The sequence below is a fragment of the Gymnoscopelus microlampas genome (genome assembly GCF_963454915.1).
Source record: "Gymnoscopelus microlampas genome assembly, chromosome: 4".
NCBI classification, from domain to species: Eukaryota; Metazoa; Chordata; class Actinopteri; order Myctophiformes; family Myctophidae; genus Gymnoscopelus; species Gymnoscopelus microlampas.
This window is the reverse complement of record NC_139941.1, coordinates 28,103,115-28,129,030: the sequence shown is the minus strand read 5'-3', so window position 1 is coordinate 28,129,030 and position 25,916 is coordinate 28,103,115. Positions and strand designations below refer to the sequence as shown.

Genomic DNA, 25,916 nt, shown 5'->3' with positions numbered 1-25,916 from the left:
GCAGTCCCCACAACAACATTTATAATTCTGTGCCTATCGGTACATAACTCAAACGGAGCTGAGTAGGCTCAAGCGAACGTCGCAACGTTCGGGACGTCAACTTGTTCGCTTTAGCTCACTCGGTGGTCCCTCACGTGGCTCCAGTTCGCTTGAGACTGTGCGCCTTTGAAATGGTTTAGTCAATGGGGGAGATTTTCAGGTTTTCCAGTTGTCGGAATGACACTCCATGCAATTTATACTAAGTTGTGTGAGATCTGGTTGCACACACACACACACACACACACACACACACACACACACACACACACACACACACACACACACACACACACACACACACACACACACACGCACCTGTAGTTAATGGCTGATGCATTGAGGTTAGACATAACACTTTTTATTAATTTCATTGTATCACGACAGACTGGTCCATATTCATAGAGAAATCAGATAACCACCATCATCATCATCACCATCATCATTTAACATCACCATGACACATTATGACATTAGATTATGACATATTTTGATAATTGCCACTTTTCAACTTTACACGTTCCCTCTGGAGTGTGTGTGCGTGTGCGTGTGCGTGTGCGTGTGTGTGTGTGTGTGCGTGCGTGCGTGCGTGCGTGCGCGCGTGTGTGTGTGTGTGTATGTGTATGTGTATGTGTGTGTGTACGTGTGCGTGTGCGTGTTGTACACTTCCTCCGTGTGCGTGTGGAAGTGTGTGAGTTCTGTATTATACATCAGGTCAGACTTACTGTATATAAAATACCCAATTCTCTGTTGCTGTTTCGATTTTTTTGTCTGAGAGTGAGATATGAGGCACAGAGAGAGACAGAGATAGAAAAAGGGTCAAATAATAGAAATTAAACCAAAAACAGTACGTTCTAGGAACCGGTTGCCATGTTTGCTATACTGTGTTTAAGTATTTTAGTACAGTTTCACAGTGAGGCGAAGAGAATCAAATTATGTAGTTTTGCATTATTATAATTGTGCTGCATGTGGCTGGTTTGCCAAAAGCATCTCAGCCCCAAGATAAATCTACTTTACAAAGATGCCCCTTATGTTATTTTTTGTACATAAGCTCTGCATAGAATAGAGTGGCAGCAAATTTGACGATGACATGCAACAAGGATCATGTGAAAATATTCTGACACACTGTGATACTGTCTGTACAGTACTTCAACCCATTGATCCACAAGGATATCTTAGACTAACATGCTAAGGTCATCTGTATTTTTCTTCACTTTAGCAGCCCAGGAAATAAACTAAAGTATAGGGTTAGGGTTACCATTGCTCTCTTTTCATGATTGGGGTTTATTCATTTATAAAGGACAGAGGAATCCTGATAACAGACCAGATACTGATCCCGCTGCTTAATTTTGGCCAGTATGAACCCACCCACCTCTACCTCTCAGCTCGACATGCCATTAATCAGCCTTCAACAAAACAAACACACACACACACACACACACACACACACACACACACACACACACACACACACACACACACACACACACACACACACACACACACACACACACACACACACACACACACACACAGCATCTTGGGTTGTGGGTGGTGTCATTTTGTGTCATTTGTCCATCCCCAGTAAATCTTTCTACCCCCCAGTTCTATGACAAACAAGAAAAAAGTACAATCTAGAGATTTACATACTGTCTTGGACACAGCAGTTAGCATCGCTTATTTCTCCCAGAAACGTATTCACATTTGTACATGTTCATGTTGTTGATCCTTCCTCTCACTATTATTTCATTTTTAGAAAAACAACAGAAAAAAAGAAAGAAATATATCACTTCTAGAGACCAATGTTTAGGACTATCACGTATACAGTAGGCAGCATAGAAGACGAGTGTTGGTAGAATTGTCTATTTTACAGTAGGTCACTTCGATAATAAAGAAAGAAGTCTGTGATTGTCAGTCCCTCCTTTTTCCGAGGTGTCCATCTTTTTTCTTCTTCTTTTTCCTATCAATGGGATCTGTGACATCAGTGTGAAGACAGCCAATCTGCAGCTAAGAGTCCTGCAAAGTGGATTCTAGGATTTTTTAAATGTTAGTATTCCAGAGTTCCAGTGGAACACTGTTACATTGTGCTGACAAGTCTTCACCGCAAGCTCAGTTCATGCCAAAATGTCCCTCTTAAAGCCTGATTCATACTTTGTCGCGCTATAGCTGACGTAAGTCGGCTACTTTTGGCCAGCATAAGTTAGGCATTACAGAAACACAAAATATAGACCATCACTGTCCAGTTTGACATAGTTCACAAATTACAAAATACAACATGTACAGTACATACACCCACGGACATTTGAGTTGTTGCTATGAAATACTCTAATCTTCGGAACTTAATTTGACATCAGAGACATTCATATGCACTGCGTTGTCTCACAGTATTTTTTTCTGATAACATACAGGCCCTTAACACACCATGTCCTCTATTATTGCACAGCATTATTGAATGACTAGTATGTGCTTGAATGCGCTCAATGAATGTACTCTCTACTTGCCGATACAGCAGGGATGAAACTTGAGGATTTTGAGCACTGGTCTGGCCTTTTCCTAACCTATAACCACAAGTTCCACACTGAGATTCTGACAAAATGTTTTATAGTGGCCAAGACTAAATATTATTAACCAGTAGGCTAGTTAAATATCCATCCCTGCCATAGAGGATACACAGTAAAGTCCTAGGCGTTAATTTAACTCTGAGAGTAGTGGGGACCGTTATGGGTCCATTGGTCCATTTGGTTACACTTTCGGAGTTACAAATAGATAAATTAACACTGAAGATTTTACTGTGTACAGTACATGAGAACGGACAAAGACAGTATTTAACAAGTAACATGGCATAGGCTACCAATATGCATATACCCCCGTTTGTGTTACACTTTACCAAAACATATCAAATTAAAATCGAACGATTGCAAAAAGCAACCTCAGGAGTAAACTTTCACATAGAAAGAAAATATAACGTATAAATGTACATACTGTAAAATGTATTTAAAAAAAAGAAAGGACAAAAACACAAAAGATGTTACTAATACCATTACGTGCTGCTGAAACAAAGAAAAACTTGAGTGGAAGATTTAACATCCACCAAATGCTTGCTAAAACAGCTGTTAGTGTGAACTGTAAGTTTTTGACTTTACCTCTGCAAAGTGTAACATAATGTGCTTTAAAGAAAAAACAACACCAAAAGTGCATGCGAATTATCGTATATATATAGCGGGCTGCAATATGTGAGCTAAAAAGTGTGCAAGGTGGTTCCCAATTGTGTGGTGGATTATGGAGTTTGTTTTCCACATGACATACATAACCGTGGATGGTCAGTGCACTGTGTGTGTGTGTGTGTGTGTGTGTGTGTGTGTGTGTGTGTGTGTGTGTGTGTGTGGATGCGCACGTGTGCGTTTGCGTGCGTGAGTGTTGTACTGTAATGTACAATGTATGTGTGGTTGAGGCTAGCCCTAAGAATGTGATAAGAGTGTGAAGTTAAGAGTTGTGGCTTATAGAACCATCTCCAGCGGGCCACAGTAATGATGGATGCTCAGAAGCTCTGGTTTTCTCTCTCCCTGAGGACCCGCTCACTTCTCTCCCTCTCTCTCTCTCCCTCCTATCCCAACCCACTATATATTCCTTTCCTTCTCCCTCAACCGCTCAGTCTCTCTCTACTCTTTCATACCCCCCTCACTCCTCTTTTTCATCCACTTCTCTTCTGAGATATTCCTTATCTCCCTACCTCTCCATTTCTCCCCCGGTGCTGTAGTAGAACATCTCCTCTCATTTCTTCTATACTACCACTCTGTCTTGTCCTTCTGTCCTACAATCTTTCCTCCTTCCCCTGCACCTCTCCTGCTCTCCTCTCTTCTCCTCTGTCTCCATCCCTCCTTTCCTTTTTGACCATAAAACAATAAGTCTTGAATGTCTGTGAGGAGACTGTGCTAATGGAGCCCATTAGGCTGTAATGAAATATACATTACACCATTACAGAGGGGCCGGGCCTGGCTAAAGCACTGCACCGCTCAAATAATAAAACATGCACAATTCAATTTCCTTCTCTGGCCGTTTTGAGTGTCTCTCTGAGTATGCTGTGTGTGTGTGTGTGTGTGTGTGTGTGTGTGTGTGTGTGTGTGTGTGTGTGTGTGTGTGTGTGTGTGTGTGTGTGTGTGTGTGTGTGTGTGTGTGTGTGTGTGTGTGTGTGTGTGTGTGTGTGTGTGTGTGTGTGTGTGTGTGTGTGTGTGAGACTGTGTGTGTGTGTGTGTGTGTGTGCGTGCGTGCGTGCGTGCGTGCGTGCGTGCGTGTGTGTGTGTGTGTGTGTGTGATGTGCACACGTGCACTCCTGTGTGCGTCCCCAGAATCACAGATGTGGTTTTCAAGGATGTCTAAGTGCCAAGTGCCATGATGATTTAATCTGGGTTGACCGACCGGACCACACCTTACAGAGAAGCCCAGACCTCACCACTGACTAAGACCCTAGCCTCCCTCAGCGCACAAGGCACCCCCACCCCCTACCAAAGACCCTCAAAACTGCCAGACAGCTGCAGAAAAATCAATCAATTGACCTCCGACACCAGCACTTGACTTACAAGTGAGGCATCTGTCACGTTAAAAAGAACACAAAAAAACAATAGAGAAGAACAATCTACAGTAGCCATCATGTTACTGTACGCTGTGATACAGTGCAATCCAGACGTGCGCAGACTAAATTAATAATACAAATCATTTTAAAATAACATCTGGAAAAACACATAGAGGCACAACACAGCACATTTGTCAGTTTATATCAGTAACTTAACTTACAGATTAACTGAGGCTGACAGAGAATGAATACACATACTGTAGCCTACTGTAGGTTATGGCAAATCCGGTACATCAAAAGAAAATCCATGTCAGTAATTGAATACAGTCCCTCAGCCTTTCTCCTTTACACTCGTCTTTATATTCTTTTTCCATAGCAATTGAGCAAAATGTCACTTGTGGCTGGAGTGTTGCTTCACGGACGGGTTTTTTTTTATCGGCAAAGTTGTCAAAACCCAGCCATCATCCCTCGCAGTCAGTCTTCCTAATTTTGCCAGACAGCCAGAATACCAGCTTGTGATTGTAATTCTGTTGTATTTTTTGTTTTTTTGGTCATGGTATAAGACTGTCTGCTCCAGTGTTTCTCCTGTCTATCCAGCTGTTTCTGCAGGTAGAGCTGCCAGCTGTGTTTGATGACTATGCAGTTCTTAATATTCAGGTGGAGTTCAGACAGACAGACAGACAGACAGACAGACAGACAGACAGACAGACAGACAGACAGACAGACAGGCTGGGAGAGAGAGAGAGAGAGAGATGGGGGAGGGGGGGGGGGGCACAGTGTCTTTATGGCTCGGCTTCATACAAAGAGCCGTTTCCTTTGAAAACCTCCCAGCGATGCACCGTCTCATATTTACACATACTGTATAGTTGATTGAAGTTTGCGGAAATCCCTCCACGCAACTCTGGTGCGATTCCCGGGTTGTTCCAACTATTACCTTTGGACCAACAGGCAGTTAGTGGGCGATCGCGTCTCAGTCCAGGCAGGTTTCTCAGTAAACTAAAATAGTTCTGTTAACTAGGTTTTGTTGGTTTTTCTTTATCTTTTAAAGAATTAGCCCCCAGTTTAAAGCATTAGAAAGGAAGAGAGAAGTTGTATTTCCAGGGTTAAATCATTCTCAGTAAATGTCTCTTCAGGAAGGAGGGAAGAAGGGGAGGGGGTAAAGATGCATGAAGAAGGAATGGGAAGGAGGGAGTCGAGGGGGGGATGAGTTGGTTAAGGATAGATGGGGCGGGAGGGCATTTTTCGATTGCCTTGAAGAGTTTGTTAATAGCTTCACATCCTGTACAATTGTACATTAGGCTCAAAGAGACATACAGTAAATACTCACACGCACTTGCGCGCGCGCGCGCACGCACGCACGCACACACACACACACACACACACACACACACACACACACACACACACACACACACACACACACACACACACACACACACACACACACACACACACACACACACGCAGGCACGCACACACTGCATCCTTATACACAAGCATGGGCAAACATGCACACAAACTCACACTCGCAAACCCAAGTGGGTGTGCACTTGTATGAGCATCTGTGTGAGGAAGACCAAACACTCACATAGGCACACGCACACAGGAGTACCACATACTTTACACTGCAAAATCTTGAGTGTCAATTGCCTCTTTATGGGTCAATTTTTACACTCTCAGAGTTCAAGTAACATTCAGAATTTTGTAGCGTACTATGCTCATACTCTCACACACTCCCCCATCCCCGCGGTGTGTTCAGCCCAGTATATCCAGGTACACGGGTGAGGCCTTGGCCAGGTTTAGCAGCAGAAGGTGGATCTCCTTGATGTTGAGTCTCATGTGCGGCTCTCTCTGCCAGCAGCCCAGCATCAGGTCATACACCTCTTTAGGACAGGTCCTCGGGCGCTGCAGCACCCTGCCTTGGGTGATGCACTCTATCACCTAGAGAGAGAGAGAGAGAGAGAGAGAGAGAGAGAGAGAGAGAAAACAGACAGATAGACAGAGGGAGATAAAGAGCTTCCTTGTTAGGTGGAGCAGAATGTTCCTTATTTACACTGGGAACACGGGAATATAATCCATGCAGCCTGTTTAGTTCTTCTGGCACTACCTTTAGTTTCTTTTAGTTTCATTTAGGCCGGTCCACTCCTACGCAACTAGTCTGGTCTGGACTGACCAGTTGCAGACTTGTGCAATTTGGGGATAATGGTTGCACGTAGTTGCAACTAGTTGTGTAGGTGGGAACTGGGCTTTACACCTCACAACACCCACCACTCCATACATGTCGTTCGTTGTAGTGTGTCATAGGACGTTGTCATGCACTGAAAATAACCGTTCTACAACCCGACGCGTTGTGAGCTTGTAGATCGGTAGTTTCCGCATATGACATCATCCTATGATGAATATGATTTAGGCTAAACGCACTGTATTGCAATTCGGTTAATTATTTCATTTATTTTTGTAAAAAAAACTAAACAAAAAACATTTATCTGGCTTTATCTGACATGTCTGCATTTTGGCCGTAACTCCATCCCAGCCAATGACACTGAGCTTTGAGGTTAGGGCCTGGAGATCAATTTGAATGCAGGACAGGTTGATTTAATAGATCTAGTAGATGGTCGAGGTCTAGGGTTAATTTAGTACATGACCAGATTGAGTTAAAGGGGTCAGGGGTAGAGGATATGGTCAGACAGCTGTAACCAGAGATGAGGCCATAATGGAGTTAAGGTTAAGGTTGAGGTTAACATCATGGCAAAGGCTAGAGGTTGTAAAACGCAAAACCCTTTTAGGAACTGGGTTACAACCCCTTTTTGGGCAGGGGCTGACTGCAAAGGCCATGCATTGTTTAAGATAGTCAATGGTAGAGGAACAACAGGACCATCACCATAACCAATGAAAAACTCCAGTGTCTTGTCAGCAGGGTTACCAAGAGAAACATGGAAAAATTGTGGCATCGTGCAACTAGAAATTACTCATTAAATGTTGTAAAGTGATGTTTGAGTTATGTGATGCCCACAAATAGACACAAAAATAAAATTATGCATGAGAAATTCTCTCTCACAACATTCACAAATAATTTACCTCTTCTAACAAATACACATGAAGGCTCTTCTTTTCCATTTCTGGTGCTTTGTTGGGGGATGATTTCCACCGTAGTGTAATTTGATCTAAGACTTGCTAATTATTACGGAGATGGCCAAATGATCCCAATATGTTCCAGCAAGTGTGGAAATGATTTGAATACAGTCATGTATCATCACTCCTACTTTCTGATTCGTGCCATGAACATGAAGCTAGCTACAATGTTCAGTCCCACTGTCTTGCTGCTTATCACGCAAAATCACGTGGCATGAATGGAGGTCGGGATGAAAACAGAAAAGGTTAGGTGGAATACCTCGTTGTTGGAGAGCTGGTACCAAGGTTGCTTTCCATAGGTGAAGATCTCCCAGAGGACGACTCCTAGACTCCAAACGTCACTCTCCGTTGTGAACTTCCTGTACATGATGCTCTCAGGCGGCATCCAGCGAATTGGTAGCATGGTGTGGCCTCCCACCTACACACACACACACACGCGCACACGCACACACACACACACACACACACACACACACACACACACACACACACACACACAAAGTTTTAATGCCAACATACAGCATATTCTGTAGAAAGATAAAGATTATTATTAGTCCTGAAACGAGAGAAACAAAGATGCAGCTCTTCTGTTCTATTCTGCTCTGTTTATTACAATATTCATTTTCTTATTCATGCATTATTCATTATTGTATCATTACATCATTATACATTATTACGTACTATGATCTCCTCCTCATAGATGCAAAAGACCATACAAAGCATCCTATACTGTATGGCCACCTAACAAGTCACATTTCTATAAAAGTGTACAGTTTTGATGATCTCATGACATTTTTTAAAAATGTCACTTTAATGTAAATGGATGGACTCTATTTTAAAGTCTTCAGTGTTGCTGTGTTGGAGAAAATACTCAATCGTACGGAAATATATCAATGTTATCAATAGACAGCGTGGGAAATTTGAAGTTACTAGGTGACATCATTGCTTATAGTTATTCTGGAAAGAACAAACCTCATATTAAATGCTGCCACTATTGCTGATCAATGTTCAATGTGAAATAACCCCAGATTAAAAAGGTAGTGTGTAAAAGTTTGTTTTTAATGTTGGAGGCACTTTTAAAAATACATGTCATATTCAATGTTTAATAAAAAGGCAGTGTGTGATTTTTTTATTATTTATTTTTATGATGTTGGAGGCACTAATGGTACATACATTTGTAATTTTCAATGTGAAATAACCCCAGATGTAAAAGGCAGTGTGTGAAAGTTCATGTTTTTAATATGAAATGAGCTCAGTTTAATGCATAAAGTAATCACCACCTTGTACCGACATGAGTAAATTAAGCTTTCTAAAGAGAAGTGTGCAATCATCTGGGTGAGAGGGAGCCATTCAAGTTCCATTCAGGGCTAGGGATGAACATGTTTTATCCACATATGGACACCTCATTTAACACAGCTGTTACTAATCCACTAATTAGACACTAATCAGACAGATTGAAAATGCTTATATGCCTATTTTAAGCTTATACCTTCTGTGTGTTTCAACAAGTAGTTCAACTAGTTCATTATGATCCAGTAGCACAAGTTGTTACCTAATTTAAATTCCATTAAGAGATTTATCATCGATTAGTATAACTAGAAGTTCGGCCGGCTGCGCCGGCCTCACATCTAGCGCCCACGCCCACGTAGCGTCCACGCCCACGTAGCGCCCACGCCCACGTAGAGACCACTTGGCAGCGCCGATCACTGGCGTAGCGTCATGAGGGCTAGTGGGGCCATGGCCCGGTCAGTGAAGATTTGCCAGGAAAATGAATTCTGCTCCGACAACAATAGACACAGCCGCCGGCCGCCAGTGACGTTACTGAAGTGATACATTGGCTGGCCCGGCCAGCCAATGTATCACTTCAGTAACGTCACTGGCGGCCTGGCCCATTCACACCTTTTACAAAGCTAAAGCTGCCTACGCCTGCCTATCAATGGTCCAAGTGTGACCTGTAAAGTAGCCTATCGTAGTCTGTAGGAGACATAAGCATGTCCTAAGAGGAGTCCAAAAGAGAATGGATCCTGGGAGTCATGAATTAAATTACAGAGGTGAGTAAATAACTACATGTGCTCAAGTACTGCACTTTACTGGATATCTATCTATCTATCTATCTATCTATCTGTCTATCTCTCTATCTCTATCTCTATCTCTATCTATCTCTCTCTATATATATATACATATCTAAATGGCGAAATGGCTGGGGGGAAATGGGCAATATATTGTTATTTAATATTGTTATTTTATTATGAGTATTAATAAGTTATGATGATTAATTATATCATATGATTATAATATTTGATTAAGATATATGATCTTATAATAATCATGGGGCATGTATAATCATTATCTAATAATCAAATAATAATACAATGAGTCATCATACATCTTTTCGGTGGCGGGTGTTATACGGAAATGTGTGACCCTATACAATCTGGTCAAAATGGCGGCCGTTTGTGTGTTGTTGCGCGCGTACACACACACACACACACACACAAGGAATGTGTGTGGAGATGGCGGCTGTTTTTGTGTGTTTGCACAACAGTGCATGTGGACACACAAATGGTGAGTTGGATGCGTCTTTTAATAATCAGAAGACGCACAGTACTGCACACACACACACACACACACACACACGCGCGTTGAAGTAATTTCCGTGTGCGCGCGCACACACACACACCTACAAACGGAGACGGCGTGTATTGAAATGGGGGCAGAGGTTCTGAATTGGCATCCAGGGAGTGTGTGCACAGTTTCGCTGCGAGCAAGCCAACGATGCGGGAGATTAGCTATCCACAGACGGACGGACAGGGGGTAAAACATACTCTGGCGCCATGGCTTTCGGCCTGGCGGAGACAATGAAAAAGCTAAAGTAAAGGAAAAGACCATTACTGCAACAAAAGTAGTCAACAAACTATACTATAAAACATTGGGCACATTGCCAAATAATATAAGAAAGAGGCAAACATGTTGAAAATAGCCGATCTGCAAGCTCACAACGCCTCTCAACGTGAGGGTTGTGAGCTTGTAGATCTGCTATTTTCACAATATTGACTTGTGGAACGGAGTCAAACAAAATGGGGGGGTCCCCAGTTCAAATATGATGTAGGGGGGGGGGGGGGGGCGGGGGATAGCCACTGCCCTAATCGGACCGAAATTATCTGAAATTACAACATAATGCAGCCTAAACGTGCGTTGCACGGGGCGGTCCTGCCATTACGTTACATACCACAACATACATCATCTACAATGGACTAACGGAGCAGCAATAATAACATTCACCACAGTGACCACACGAATATTGTTGACAAAGTGATTGCACAGCCGCTGCAGGTATGACAACCACGTTAGCGTTAGCTACATGGCAACTATCACAGCGCCCTGTCCGTCGTCGCTGCGACTGACTGATGGCTACAGCCATAGATATATGTAAACACTACAGCAAGCTCTCTGCGATGCCATTGTCTGGAAACTGCTCTTAGCGTGACAGGACCAATGAGAGTGAGCGCTTTCGTTGTTGCTAAGATACGGTGCATGGCACACGGCGTCTCTACCCCATAGCTTGTAGATCTCTCACACATGATTGGCGTAGGCTGCGTTGCCAGGTCTGACTTTGTGTCTAAGCAATGGTCGGCTTATTTTTGCGCGCCTTTGGGCTCGTTCGCATAGTGCGCACGGCAGCGCTTGTTTAGCGTACGTCAGCGCGACGTGGCAACGGACGTGGCAACGTGAAAGGGTGGTCACTTGTGGATTTGCAAGGCAACAACACGTAGACGCGCAAGGCGTTGTTAGCTTGTAGATCTGTTGTGTCGTTCTTTGTGCTGTGTGGGGGAGGTGCGCTGTTGGGGCTCGGCAACGAAGGTGCATGATGATTGGCTGGTGAAAAGAAACACCCGGACGTGAATTTTGAGTTGGCGAAGTGATTTGCATAAGTATTGGAGCATAATGCGTTTGATATTAATTGTACATCCTGCAAGTACAGTGATGGGATGCGAAGCAGCTGGTTTGACAGGCAGAATATTGAGGAATTTTGGGGGAAAATGTGGAGTTAGTTGGGCCATGTGTCTGCTTGGCCATTGAGCCCAACACACTCGTGTACACTCCATGACTGTGGCCGTCAATTATGGTAGCAAGATGTTATATGCTGCTGACCTGAATCCAAAACATTGCTTACTGGCAAGAAGTGTTGTCAACAATTTCAACAATTTCAAGATAATTTTTGGTTATTGGCCGTTGCCCACATGGAAAGAATCTATATGTTCCATATATGCAACTATATGTAACCTATATGCTACATATAAGGATCATATATGCGCATATATGTGCATATATACCACATATATGCCTGGTATAAGCTCCATATAGGCTGCATATATCTCACATATAGGTCAAAATCAGGTGCATATATGTGCATATACAGGGTATATAGGTCTCCTATATAGCTTGTTTATACCCTCATATAGGTCATATATGTTGATAGTACAAGCCATATAGGTCTCCTATATAGCTTCTTTATCCATATATAGGCTCTATATATTCATTATACAGGACATATAAGTCTCCTATATAGCTTCTTAATATGTACCCAGAGGAAAGCATAATCCAAGTTTGAGCTCTCATCTCTGGCTCATTTGTTTCTTAAGCCATAAATGAGATGTGAGGCAAAATAAAGGAGATATCTATCTATCTATCTATCTATCTATCTATCTATCTATCTATCTATCTATCTATCTACACTGTAACACATTTCTGTAATCTCTACAGTAAAAATTTACAGTAACTTATTATTACTTATTATGGAAAAAGAATCATTACAGAAACTTACTGCATTTTTACACAGTAACATAATGTAGAAATTACAGTCAGGTTATAATCTAACTGTAGAAGTTAGTTTTACAGTAATGTAAAGTATACATAATAATGATAATAATAATAATAATACATTTTATTTATAATGCACTTTACATTTTTGGAAATAACAAAGTGCTACAGGGTTTAAAAACAAAAGGCACAACAATTTAACAAATGTTTTACATGATGTGAACATCATCATCATTATCAGTTATTTTTATTAGGTTTCGAGAGCCTGTAAGGCTTCGAACCCTATTACATCTCTACACTTTCACTATTCTTCCGCCGTTTTTGCCAGTTCTGGCCTAACCGCCTGGTCACTTCTTATGAAATTCGGCAATATGGTAGAGGGCTATGCCAAACGGCGAAAACCCGAAACTCACAACCATTGGCCAAAGGGTGGCGCTGTAGCACTCAATTGAACATGCCAACTTTGAACAGGTACAGCTCATGCCCTGTTCGACCTACAGCCATGAAACTTCGATACACACATGCGTCTCCTCATGCCTAACAACTTTCGCTGTTTGACTTTTGACCTCTGACCTTTAGATCTCCCACCATTTCGAATTCTATGAAAAGCAGTAAAAAGCAGTAAAACAATCACTTCTCCTGGGATTTATGAGCAATCTGTACGAAACTGTATACACATGAACTTTGGACCAATGCCGACAAACGTAACTTAGCGGATTTTCCATAAGTGAAAACGTTAAGCTTTTATAAGCCAATGAAAATTGCAGCTTTTTTTAAATTATTCATCTGCCCCTAACACATACATGCAGACTCACATTTGTTTGACACTTTGCAATATTGTAGAGGGTCCTTCCAAGTATCAATGAAACCAATCTTACTCCAATTGGTCAAAGGGGGGCGCTATAGCAATTTTTTTTAAATGCAAACTTTAAACAGGCAAAAGTCATGCCTCGTTTGGCCGACAGCCGTTAAACCTGCTTACACATGTGCCTTGACTCATGAGGAACACATGTATCACTTTGACCAGTAAGCTCTGCCCTTAGATTGTCTGCAATTTTGAGCAGTTTGAAAAACATTTAAATCCAGGATTTCTGAGCAATTTGCATGAAACTGTGTCAAATACATGTTTGAGGCCCTTTTTCACAGGTTCAGGTGTGTTGGTTCAATAGCTTGATCGCTTAATCATCTGCCTTGAAACCATAGGGTAGCCGGTTCGAATCCCACCTCAGGTAGACTTAATTATAATTGCATTGCACACAACATGACTATACCAATGAATACATGTGCAATTGTTAAAGATGACGAGAAATGCATACTTGAAAGTAGTTCTTTTCAATGTATGACGTACTTCATTCGCGCTTTTGTTTTGTTTTGTTGGATTCTCCCTTTTCACTGTCTAAGGCTGTGTATTGGATAGCTCCACCAGTAGAGTGTGAGTCTCATGTGCCGAAGGTCCCTGGTTCGAATCCCACTTATTACAGTTCACATTTAAATTGCATTGTACAAAACATGACCCTGTTAATTCAGACAAGTGCAATGTTTAGACAATAACACGAAATGCTTTTGAGAGTAGTTTTTTTTTATGTATGACATACTTTCTTGTGAAAATAGCCGATCTACAATCTCACACCTTTTTAGATAGCAACGCGTTGTGAGCTTGTAGATCGACTATTTTCCACTAGTTTCCATTCCGAAATATATTGAGCAGTTTGAAAAACATTTAAACCAAGGATTTCTGAGCAATTTGCGTGAAAGTGTGTCATGTGTGTGAACTCCCTTTTCACTAGTACAGGTCTGTTGGCCCAATGGCTTAATCATCTGCCTTGAAACCACAGGGTTCCTGGTTCGAATCCCACGTCATGTAGAATTCATTATAATTGCATTGCACACAACATGACTGTATCAATGAATGCATGTGCAATTGTTAACCAGTAAACTCCGCCCTTAGATTGTCTGCAATTTTGAGCAGTTTGAAAAACATTTAAATCCAGTATTTCTGAGCAATTTGCGTGAAAGTGTGTCATGTGTGTGAACTCCCTTTTCATCAGTTCGGGTCTGTTGGCCCAATGGCTTAATCATCTGCCTTGATACCAGAGCGTCGCCGGTTCAAATCTCACCTCATGCAGACCTCAACTCAATTGCATTACACACAACATGACTGTATCAATGAATAAACATGCAATTGTTAAATGAAACGCTTATTGAGAGTACTTGTTTTCAATGTATGATGTACTTCATTCCCTCTTTTGTTTTGTTTTGTTTTGTTGGATTCTCCCTTCTCACTGACCAAGGCTGTGGATTGAATAGCTTGATCAATACAGTGTTAGTCTCATGTGCCAAAGGTCCACGGCTCAAACCCCACTTGTCACAGTTTACATTTAAATTGCATTATGCAAAACATGACCCTGTTAATTCAGACATGTGCACTTTGCTCTCTCTCTCTCTCTCTCTCTCTCTCTCTCTCTCTCTCTCTCTCTCTCTCTCTCTCTCTCTCTCTCTCTCTCTCTCTCTCTCTCTCTCTCTCTCTCTCTCTCTCTCTCTCTCACTCTGTCACAGTCTGCCACTCTGTCACTGTCTGTCTGTCTGTCTGCCAGTCTGCCAGTCTGCCAGTCTGCCTGTCTGTCTGTCTGCCAGTCTGCCACAGTCTGTCACAGTCTGCCAGTCTGCCAGTCTGCCACTCTGTCACAGTCTGCCAGTCTGCCACTCTGTCAAAGTCTGCCAGTCTGCTAGTCTGCCAGTCTGCCAGTCTGCCACTCTGTCAAAGTCTGCCAGTCTGCCAGTCTGCCACTCTTGTCACAGTCTGCCAGTCTGCCATTATTCTCGAAACCGCTAATTGCTGCTTGCAGCTATATTTGTTATTAATTTTATCCTTCAACTTCTTGTTTATGCCCCAAAATGACTGCTATACAGGTTTTCTAGCAATTTCTAGCAATTATAGAAATATTAGACCTTAATTGTCAAATGTTTAAGAATGTTCTAATCATGTATACTTTGTTTTAAAACATTTTCCAAATATTTCATTTTTTAACATTTTGGACAAAATTGCCAATTTTACATTGAGGTGTGCAGATGTCCGAGTGCCCACCTATCCTGTTACTTCACTGGTTCTCAACCTTTTCAGGCCACGACCCCCCAAAATAATCATATTTGAACTGGGACCCCCAACCCTGATATGCACTTGTAATGTTGGAGTTGAGGCATTTAGTTTGACTCCGTTCCACAGATCAATATTTTGAAAATAGCTGATCTACAAGCTCACAACGCCTTGAGTCGATGGGCTATTTTTGCCTCTTTCTTATATTATTTGACAATTTGGCCAACGTTTTACCATTTTTTTGGTATAGTTTGTTGATTACTTTTGATGCAGTAATTTTTGTATTTTTTTTTAGGTATTAAAAGGGTTACTTAAATTGTCACTTCACTGTCACTGCCACCTACAGATCCCCCCAATCATGTGGGGATCCCCCTGGGGGTCCTGACCCACAGGTTGAGAACCTGACCAGACCTACAGTTACGTCACGCAGCTGCTCAAGGCGGAGCTTATCAGTTTTGAACCGGTAGCGCGAGACACGGAACTAACTAACCGTCGGCTAAGCGAACATTTATTTACAAACCAGTTGCTTCCGTACTTCTACTCTACCAGATAACAGGTAAGTTTAATTAGTTTATGGAATTAAAGTGTTATCCAACTTGTTAGTATCGTAAACGGTGTGCAGTTGTCATGTATTAGCTATGGATCACACGACGCTCGTCCGTCACGAGCGTCACGGCCGAACTTCAACCTGTGTTTTGCACTTTCTCCATTTACAACCTGTACATCTGCATAAACGTTCAGATTTTAAATATAAAGTGCTTACTCTATGGTCATGGATGTTACAAGTCTACTCGGGCACTCAGCAATACCCGTATCGTCTGTATTGTTCAATAAAAAGCATTTTAATTCGATCGATGGCCATTTTCTCCGTATTTCTGTAGGTTTTCAACTACTTGACCCTATCGGTTGGGAGGAGTACTGCACTCTGTTACATTATAACTCTATGACAAAATGGCCACCAATCGGATTAAAATGTTTTGTCTTTTAACAATCCGGAATATACGGGTACTTACACCGACCCGAAGTGAATTGTAACATCCGTGGCCATGGGGTAAGCACTTTATATTTGAAATCTGAACGTTAATGTAGATGTAGGGCTTTACATGGAGAACGTGCAAACACCAGGTTGAAGTTTCGTCATGACTGTCATAATACAGGGGGTTATACAGACCACCGGCTTCTTTCTAAAGCGTCTATATGTTTCGTCGTAAGACTGTGTTGCATGCCCAAACATCACTGATCTACAAGCTCACAGCGACGCATTGTGAGCTTTTAGATCAGTTTTTTTGGGGCGTGCAACACAGTCTTAGACATGGCATTAGCATATTAGTTTCCATGTGGTGCATGATGTCATTGTTTATTTCAGGTATAAATCAGACCACATCAGTGAGAGCTAATGTTGGCCTCATTTGTTTTAACTGTAATTCATTATTATTATTATTATTGTTATTATTATTATATCTATGAATTTTGTTTTGAATCTACAGTACAAAGTAAAATCATTTCATTTAGGGAAAGAGAGTACACATGATCCATTCAATGGAATGAATGGATCCTTATGACCAGGGGTCTTCAACGTTTTCAGGCCATGGACCCCCTAGCTGAGAGAGAGATGAAGCAGGGACCCCCTCTATCTTGTATAAAATTGTGTTTCAGATTCAACTTTTTTTGTTTACTTGGTCTGCTCTTTTTCCCTCTTTGCCAAAAATAGCTGATCTACAAGCTCACAACGCCTTGCAGCGTGAGGCGTTGTGAGCTTGTAGATCTGCTATTTTTGGCTAAAGTTCTCCTCAGAAAAGGGATGCTAAGGTTCAAGTGGTTAAGGTAAAATAAATAATCATATCACACAAAGATTTGGCGGACCCCCTGTAGTAATTCTGACCCTTTGTAGTAATTCTGAGGACCCCCTAGGGGTCCCGGACCCCCTGTTGAAGACCCCTGCTTAAGACAGTTAAATTAACACTGAGTTTAGTCTGCACACTTTTTACTGTTTTTTTCTAATTTGTTTTAAAGCATTGCAAATACGGAGACTATATCGAGGTCATGTTTTAGTTTAACAGTCTATTGTTATGTGGAAAGCAACAGACAAACACTGTTAACATGCAAACCATATATGTCAAATTATCTTTAGGTGAAGTTCTCACAGCTACACAATGGATGCTGAGCATTGAGGTCGGTCGTTGTGGCTCCACAGATCAACTTCCTGGCTGGAATGGCAGCTTTTCCAGTTATTACAACTTTGGTGTACCAGGAGGAGCATGCCTGTTACACACTGGAATTCATTCAAAGGTAACTTTCTGCTTTAAGTAGAACCATCATGTGTAACTCGAATGATGTGCTCTCTTGTAGAACGGCTGTGAGTGCACCTTTTCCATTTTTTGTTTTGTGATTTCAGATGTTTCGTTGGGATCAACCCATTGGCGGTGGCACCAAACAACAAAGCTGCTCAGCCAGAAAAGTGGGTTTGTCCTCCTGTCTCCTCCCTCCTGAAGCAATTGATGGACTTCGATTGGCTTTGAGTGTAAGTTATGTGCAAAACATTTGGACCATTCTCTTCCCCACTACGTGAATGACATTGTCATGGTCATATTTTAGTAGAGTTTTATTTCTTATTTAGTTTTTTTTAGATCTCTATCTCAGGCTCTGATTTTAGGAGTTGTTCAGAAGTAAAGAAGTGGTCAGAAGTTCAGAACACTGTCTTAAGGGGTTTTCTATCTAAAATCCACAATGCATTGCATAAAGGCATAGCTATTTTTTAAAGATCTTTGACAGACTACAAACTAAGGTTACTTTTCTATGTCTCTGCAACCTTGTGATACCTTTTACCCCGATCTACAGCCATACCCTCCAGCCTCTTCTACACAGGCCTGCTGACCTGTTGATGAGGTATGTTTTCTTTAGATTTAACCCATTTAGACCTACAAGCTCGTAGCACAGCACTCGGTGCTGCGCTATGAGCTTGTATAGTAGCCTATAGTTTTGATGATTTTTGACCTAGTACAATTAAGGGCCTTTTCTCTTTTCTGCACAGCCGTATGCAGCTACATATATGGACTTGGATCAGTGGAACCAAGAAACACCCAGTGTACTGCAACCTCCATCTCCGTCCAGTGATGCTCCAGTAGAAGGTGTGGTTCCTCAGCTAAGTGTCAGCAGACTTGCACTGTTGTCCTTCAAATTCAGGATTCATAGATGAGTTTTGCATTCTACTTTTTTTTTTTTAACTTTTCTTTACAGTTTTTGACGTGCTTTCAATCTTTCTAGGTCAACCAAATCCATCTGACCAGAGCATACCAGAGGGTCAAGGGTGGCAGCCTTGCGACTCTTGTCGGTCTGAGGTGGAGAAGCACCAGCTCCAGTTGAGGAGGATAACCACTGTGCTCTCCAGTATCAGTAAGTTTTATTGCCTGTAATGTTGCAGTTTTCAGTTGTCTGCTAATTTCTTTGTCTCACTTGAAACTTTACTTTATCCTGTACCTCTTTTGTGAGTTCTCTGACATGACTGGAAAACTTTGGTATCCCAAAATAAAACTGTTTTCTGTTTACTGGGAAATCGACCCCTGCTACTGAACAAATACTCATCAATGACTGCTATCAGAATATACTGTAGAGCTATATAGAACAGTACTCAATCTTATTGTTTTACAAATACACTCAGTAGACTCAGATTTTTTTGTCTTTGTTCTAGGCTCTGAGCAACTAGACGCACTGAAGGGTTTTATCACCCTGGTCGGTGACCTAGAGTCTGGAGTGTCCAGTCTCGGGCAGCAGGAGCTATATCCAGGTATGGATGTATACGTTTGCCATACATTTCACACTGAACCCAGAGATGCTCATAGGCCTGCGTCCTGCGTCTCTGACGCACCATATTGAAAAAGGACGCATTCACGGCACCCTCGTTGCGTCCATGGGACGCACTACAATTTAGCGGAAATTACCGCGGATTTGAAGGCCATTGGATTTCAAAGCCGTCCGCGGATTACAAGGCATAGTGCAGAAAACAAGAAAAATCTCGGTAAAACACCGCCGTATGGAGAAGTATTCTCTCTCTGTCTCAGGGCATTGCGAGCTGCTGCTAGAGGGAGAGAGTGAAAGTGCTGCGCAACTTACAGCCCAACTTCAAAGCAAGTTAACGATGGCTCGTTGACCCCAATTTGACCACTAGGCAATCAACACTGAACAGCACTAATTAATGGCAGCTGTGATTCTTGTGTCTTTTCGTGCAGCCAGATATCAAATAATTCCCTGTAGAGCAGGGGTCTTCAGTGTTTTCAGGCCAAGGACCCCCTAGTTGAGAGAGAGATGAAGCAGGGACCCCCTCTATATTGTATAAAATTGTGTTTCAGATAAACTTTTGCTGCTCTTTTTTCCCTTTACACACCTATAACTCCAAAAATAGCAGATCTACAAGCTCACAAATGTGAGCTTGTAGATCTGCTATTTTTGGCTAAAGTTCTCCTCAGAAAAGCGATACTAGGATTCAAGTGGTTAATGTAAAAAAAAAAATCAAGTACTACAAGTACTACAAGTACTAGTTGTCGGATTTGGAATTGTGTACTTTTCTTTCAGATACATGTTCTACATGAATATAACCATATAAGATGAAACACGAGTTAAACGCTGTGCATTTTTGTGGGACCCATAAAATGTCCCTGGGACCCATCTAAAAGACCACCCTTGCATCCCAGGACCCATTGCATTGAAAACCTAGCAACATCACTGTGAACCTGACGTTCTTGGTAGCGAGTGATCCGTGTTGTGAGCTGCAACTAGATAGTGAAGTTTTCAGAAGGTCACAGTTGTCTGTTTTCATGGTGCACTGAGCGCAGAAAGGGGTCAATGTAGCTGAGCCTTACAAGTGCAAAACTGATGTCTTAAAATGCAGTTTGTTAATTGCTCGCTCTCTATTCACAGGCTGTGGACAGTTGATTTCCTCTGTGCAGCTGGCAGCCATACACCAGCGTGCCAGGAAGGACTGCAAGAGGCTATTCCACACGTTGTTCGAGGTGTTCTTCACCCATGAGGAGTGCCGCAATGCCGTCGTATACGGGAAGCATGGTGTCATCCCAGAGGGGAAGAACAAACTAGATGAGGCGAAGGGGGATGCACTGTTCAGTAAGTATTTGTCACACCACTAGTTCCTCAGAGTAGTGTTATAGATGGCCAGTCAGTGGAGTTGGTAACCACTTATAGATATCTTGGGACCATAATCGACAATCGTCTGAAATTCGATTCCAATACTGAAATTGTTTGCAAGAAAGGCCAGCAGTGCCTTTTCTGTTTAAGGAAGTTAGCCAGGTTTCAGGTAAACAAATCAATGATATAGAGCCTTCATTGAATCTGTCATCTACTTTGCTGCCATTTGCTGGTATGGTAATCTAGGTATAATTAGACAGAAAAATGCCCTTAAAGGAGAATTCCATACTAAAAGGCTTTCTTACCTTTCTTTGTAGTTTTTAAGTACACACCAAAGAGGTCCAGGTGTTATTTTGTGCAAAAGCTCCTTATTGGCTATTTCCCCTACCATGAGCCCTAAATGAATTGCATTGAATGGGGCTATGGGGTGTTTTGCTAATTCGCTTATTTCTTTTGCTCAAAAGTATTATTATTTTTGTATATATTCTCTTTTCATAATGTAAATAATATCCCAAGCGGCACACTTTACTACTTATTTCGATGGAAATAAGCGAATTAGCACAACACCCCATAGCCCCATTCAATTCCCATTCCATTCAATGCAATTCATTGAGGGCCTATGGTAGGGGAAATAGGCAATAAGGAGTTTTTGCACAAAAACACCTGGACCTCTTTGGTGGGGACGTAACAACTACCGTACATAGAAAGGTAAGAAAGCATTCTAGCATGGAATTCTCTTTTAAGGGGGCTAGAAAGATTGTGGGGGGTATCTTGTGACAATGTATACACATGTCTGTGTTACTGTATTGTGTTTTTAGGGCTTTTATTATCTGCTGTAAAAGGCCCAGCTTAGGACATATAAATACACTTCATCCTTGACAAATCTTGGTTTTGTAAATTATATTCTCAATTTATGATGTCACCAATACATTATCATTGGGCAATTTGGCTGCCTTTGTGCAGTAAAGAAATGCAGGTTCCAACATGTTGCGCTGGTGGGACGTACAGTACACTCTGAACCAGGTTGGCCTCATCTGCGGCTATGCTGTGCTCAGTCTGTAGAGAGTCATATAGTCTTTAAAATGTATATATTTAACCGGGGGAAACCCATGTTGACTGACTTGTGTCATGTCATCTTCTCTGTCTGCAGACTACGTCTTGCGGTGTTCCTCTCTGGCATCATGGACAAATGTTTTCACTGCAGAGGGCTTGAAGAAAGCCATGACCAATAAGTGCCGAAGCCATGCTGCAAAGGACTAGGTACTCCCCAGTGTTTTTGGCAGCAGATTTTTGTCCACTAGTCCCTTCCTAACATTTTAGTCTAGTTATTTGTTGACGAAATTGTCAGTACATTTAGTCGTCATAGCTTTTATTTAGTTTGTCAGTGGAAAAAGGTAGAACATTTTTCGTCTTAGTTTTAGTCGACGAACAACACTATGTTAAAAAAAAAGCACTGTTTTGGTTGTGGCCATTTGTTTATTACACATGCAAAATGTTAAACATGATGCACTTTTGCACTTAAAGGACCACTTTTCAACCGGCTTTCATAAAATTGGTCCTCACTAATGTTCATGATAAAATACTACCCTTTTTTTCCTACTCGGTCTGTCTCATAGGAGGGTTGTGGGCAGTTCAGAAACCTGTCCACCAGTGACATCATCAATGTTGAATCAAGCTAATAGAAACTGTAACTTACTATTCATAATAATATTTGTGAAAAGTTGCAATGCGATAATGGAAGCCATCGTTCTCACGATAATACAAATCTAAATGTGTTTTAAAAATATCTTGTTTAATAAAAAAAAACGGCCAAACGATGATGTCACTGGTGGATGGGTTTCTGAACTACCCACAGCCCTCCTATGAGACACAGACAGAGTAGAAAAAAATGGTAGTATTTTATCATGAACATTAGTGAGTACTAATTGTATGAAAAGTGGTGAAGTGGTCCTTTCAACTTTTATGTAAATTTTGATGCCAATACATTTTTGTTTTTTTATATACTGTTAAAGCTGCCTGCTATGTTTGTTCATTAATAAAACATCAATGATGAGTAACTAACTTCTGTCTGTCTATTCTCTTGGGTCTGGGTCTTGTACAGGTAATTACAAACTGGAGTAATTTAATTTAACCTGGTGGTCAAACTGGATGTCCATGTACTTCCCAAAGCGACTTGAGTTGTCATTCTTCAGGGTTTTGGCATTTCCAAAAGCCTGGCAGGGGAAAAGGAGTGTTAACCATGTCCCGGAGCTTAATTTAATTTAATTTTATATATATATTTTTATCCAGCTGTTTGCCACTTTAAAAGCCATAATGTTTCATGTTTGCATATTATAACTTGTTTAAATAAAGTGTTAAAGTTCTACATTTGGGTTTCTATTGGATTTGATTAATGTGTACATGTAAAACAAACTTATCACCTATTTCACCTATTTTATAGGTGATATAGGTATCATATAATTATGTTTCATTGCATATATGTAGATATAGGTACATACAGGTCATATATGTACCTATATGTTACATACAGGTCATATGTACCTATATGTTACATACATAAAATTGGCACCTTTCCTATATATATATGTACATATATGCACATATATGCACACATATATGAACATATATGCACATATACGCACATATATGCACACATATATGTACATATACATATAGGAAAGGTGCCAATTTTATGTATGGGGTCATATACTACAAACATATATGACGCATATAGGTTCTTTCCATGTGGGTGATTTTGAAGATATGATATAATTATTAGATAGAATAGCTGTCTCACTTTTATGTTGCATATAAGCCGAACACACACTACTACTGGGGGGCAAAGAGAAAGACATACCTGCCGGTAGCCCTTGTTATACTGTAGTCTACACATGACACTTTTCTTTGTAAGTGTTTAATGCAAATGCTTGTGGCAAACAATGACTGGGAAAGCACATCCAGTCTCAAATGAGTGACCAATCCTATTTGGTGGGCCAACGGCCTGGAACAAGCTCCCATTACTTATAAGACAGGCAATGACCATAGATGCACATTCTACAGCAGTGTTATGAAAAGACCCGCCCTTAGAAATGCCCCGCCTGCCTCTGATTGCCCCACCGAATGCCCCCTTCTGTGACGCACGCGGAACTGCTTCGCCCCTTGTCACTGCGTCATATTCCAGGAGGACAGCACTGCCTGGCTTTCCTCTGTGGTGGAAAATAGTGCTCGGCGCTGGAACTGCCTATTCTGTCCCTATCGGTACATTTCTCGAACGGCACTCAGTCGGCCCTAGCGGACTTGAGCAACGAGAGACACCGCCGAGCGAGCCGCAGGCGAGAGAGTCGCCGTGCCGAACGTTGCCGAGCGTGGAGACAGCGCGCCTCCGTCGTTGTAACAGTCTTTTGCCTACTGCTGCAGTCTGTTCTCACCAAGTGGGCCGAGTGGTCCGCCTCGCTTGGGGCGACAAAAACTATGCCTAAACCTAACAAAATAATTAGCGATGCATTTTAGATAAGATCAATAAACAGCACCGGGAGAGGGGTTCAATCACGAGACCTGTTGGGATTGGAAGTCTAAATGCAATGCTTAACGTTGCACACCACGGTGCCATCTGAAATTGTAGGGTTTGGGAATGATTTAAGGTGGTCCGTTCATATGAGAGGCAGTTCTGTGTGAGTCACAGAAGGGGGGCCGTTGCCAAGTTACAGCGATCGGGTACGAGCTTTGGCCAATCAGAGGAAGGCGGGGCGTTTCTAAGGGCGGGTCTTTTCTTAACACTGCCGTAGAATGTATATACTTATGATAGATAGATAGCTTTAAAAAACGTCATTATTTATGCTTTTTATCATTATTACTATATTATTATTAATACCTTTCATTGGTTAAATATTAATGAAACAAACAAACATGAAACCCGATTCGATCCTCAGCTCACCCTGGGTTAGTGTCCTTGAGCAAGACTGAACCATGACTGAACCCCTAACTGCCCCCAATGAGCAGGTTGGTGCCTTGCGTGGTTTCCTCTGCTGTTGGTGTGTGAATGTGTGTGTGTGAATGGGTCAATGTAATGCACATTGTAAAGCGCTTTGGATAAAGGCACTATATAATATAAATACAATTTACTTTCAAACAATTTCAAACGTAGCAAAAATACTATAGCAGATCTATATCAGCTATTTTTGCTACTTTTGCATGACACTCTTGAAATAGGGCATACATTTACAGAAAAATAAAGAAAAAGTTGAAATATGTAGCCGATCGCTTCTTTTCATCCCATGGCAAACCATGGAATATACCACTACATTGCTGGGAAACTCAATGGTAAAATGTTGGTTGTAGTGGTCTGCATACAGCAAGTGGACGTGTTTCCCCTCATGGGCTTGCACACTCCATTTGCTCATGTTAGTCAAAGAACTGTGCATGTGCATCTTACTGTTTGGTGAATGTTTTTCCACATTTTGTGAATTCATAATCTCAGAATCACCATCCTGCCTTACCTCCTTATTTGGGCAAGACTTGCATCATCACTATGAGATAATAATCATGATTTCAGAGAAACTTGCTGTTATCTTCAGTTTTTTTTTAGCTAATTAAGTGTAACCATGGTAACTGAAGTGCACTTTTTTTAAAAATATTTTTTGGGTGCTTTTCTGCCTTCATTGATAATATACAGAAGAGATGGACAGGAAACAGGGAGAGAGAGCAGAGATTGGGAGTGACACGCAGCAAAGATCGTCGGGATCGTGATTCAAACCCGCATTGGTGCCTATGTGGTACTGTATGTGCCTGGACCGCTAGGCCACTGCACGACCTGAAGTGCACATTACGACAGTAACTACTGTGAAAGCCTTAAGACTGCAGCATACCTCTTGCAGAAACAAACTTCAGCAATGTAATAAGAACAAAATGATGTAATTGTGGAGCAAACAAATGAACGCATTGCTTTGCCAAGGTTATAGTTTGGGCGGTTCTTGCACCTCCACGATTTTCTAACTAGCCAAACATCACTGCAGAGACACCAATGCAAACATTGTGTGTGATTGGTCAGAAACCCAAGGTGTTTGTGATTCATATTAATGTATTTCCACATTCTGCCAGCAACGTACCGTGGAGAGTTAGGAGGTAAGG

At 41.6% G+C, this 25,916-nt stretch overlaps 2 protein-coding genes across 3 annotated transcripts in view; one reads left to right on the top strand and one right to left on the bottom strand.

Annotated features, from left to right (window-relative positions):
* Positions 1-6,330: 6,330 nt before the first annotated feature.
* Positions 6,331-25,916, bottom strand: part of ntrk2a (neurotrophic tyrosine kinase, receptor, type 2a) — a gene marked incomplete at its 5' end in the record, with an annotated part of 127,058 nt that continues 107,472 nt past the window's right edge. The window contains 2 exons of the mRNA XM_084055467.1: positions 6,331-6,547; positions 7,998-8,156. Of these exons, the coding sequence (XP_083911593.1) occupies positions 6,362-6,547; positions 7,998-8,156 (345 nt within the window). The 3' untranslated portion in view covers positions 6,331-6,361. The remainder of the gene's footprint in view (positions 6,548-7,997; positions 8,157-25,916) is intronic.
* On the top strand, positions 17,806-22,786 carry LOC311043477 (uncharacterized protein). 2 transcript variants are annotated; one of them, XM_084054731.1, is made up of 8 exons: positions 17,806-17,942; positions 18,049-18,174; positions 18,492-18,539; positions 18,685-18,781; positions 18,918-19,046; positions 19,342-19,437; positions 20,568-20,768; positions 21,940-22,786. In XM_084054731.1, exons 4-8 carry the CDS (start codon positions 18,703-18,705, stop codon positions 22,047-22,049), a joined length of 615 nt encoding a protein of 204 aa, XP_083910857.1. In that variant the 5' UTR covers positions 17,806-17,942; positions 18,049-18,174; positions 18,492-18,539; positions 18,685-18,702; the 3' UTR covers positions 22,050-22,786. The 2 variants fall into 2 exon arrangements, with proteins under 2 accessions (XP_083910857.1, XP_083910858.1); XM_084054732.1 differs by lacking the exons at positions 17,806-17,942; positions 18,049-18,174 and having other exon boundaries at positions 18,423-18,539.

Excerpts from the sequence above, each read along its gene's own strand:
- LOC311043477 (XM_084054731.1), top strand. The coding sequence starts at position 18,703 with ATGGACTTGGATCAGTGGAACCAAGAAACACCCAGTGTACTGCAACCT. Across the intron at positions 18,782-18,917 it reads CAGTGATGCTCCAGTAGAAG|GTCAACCAAATCCATCTGAC; the intron begins GTGTGGTTCCTC and ends CAATCTTTCTAG. Across the intron at positions 20,769-21,939 it reads GAAGGGGGATGCACTGTTCA|ACTACGTCTTGCGGTGTTCC; the intron begins GTAAGTATTTGT and ends CTCTGTCTGCAG.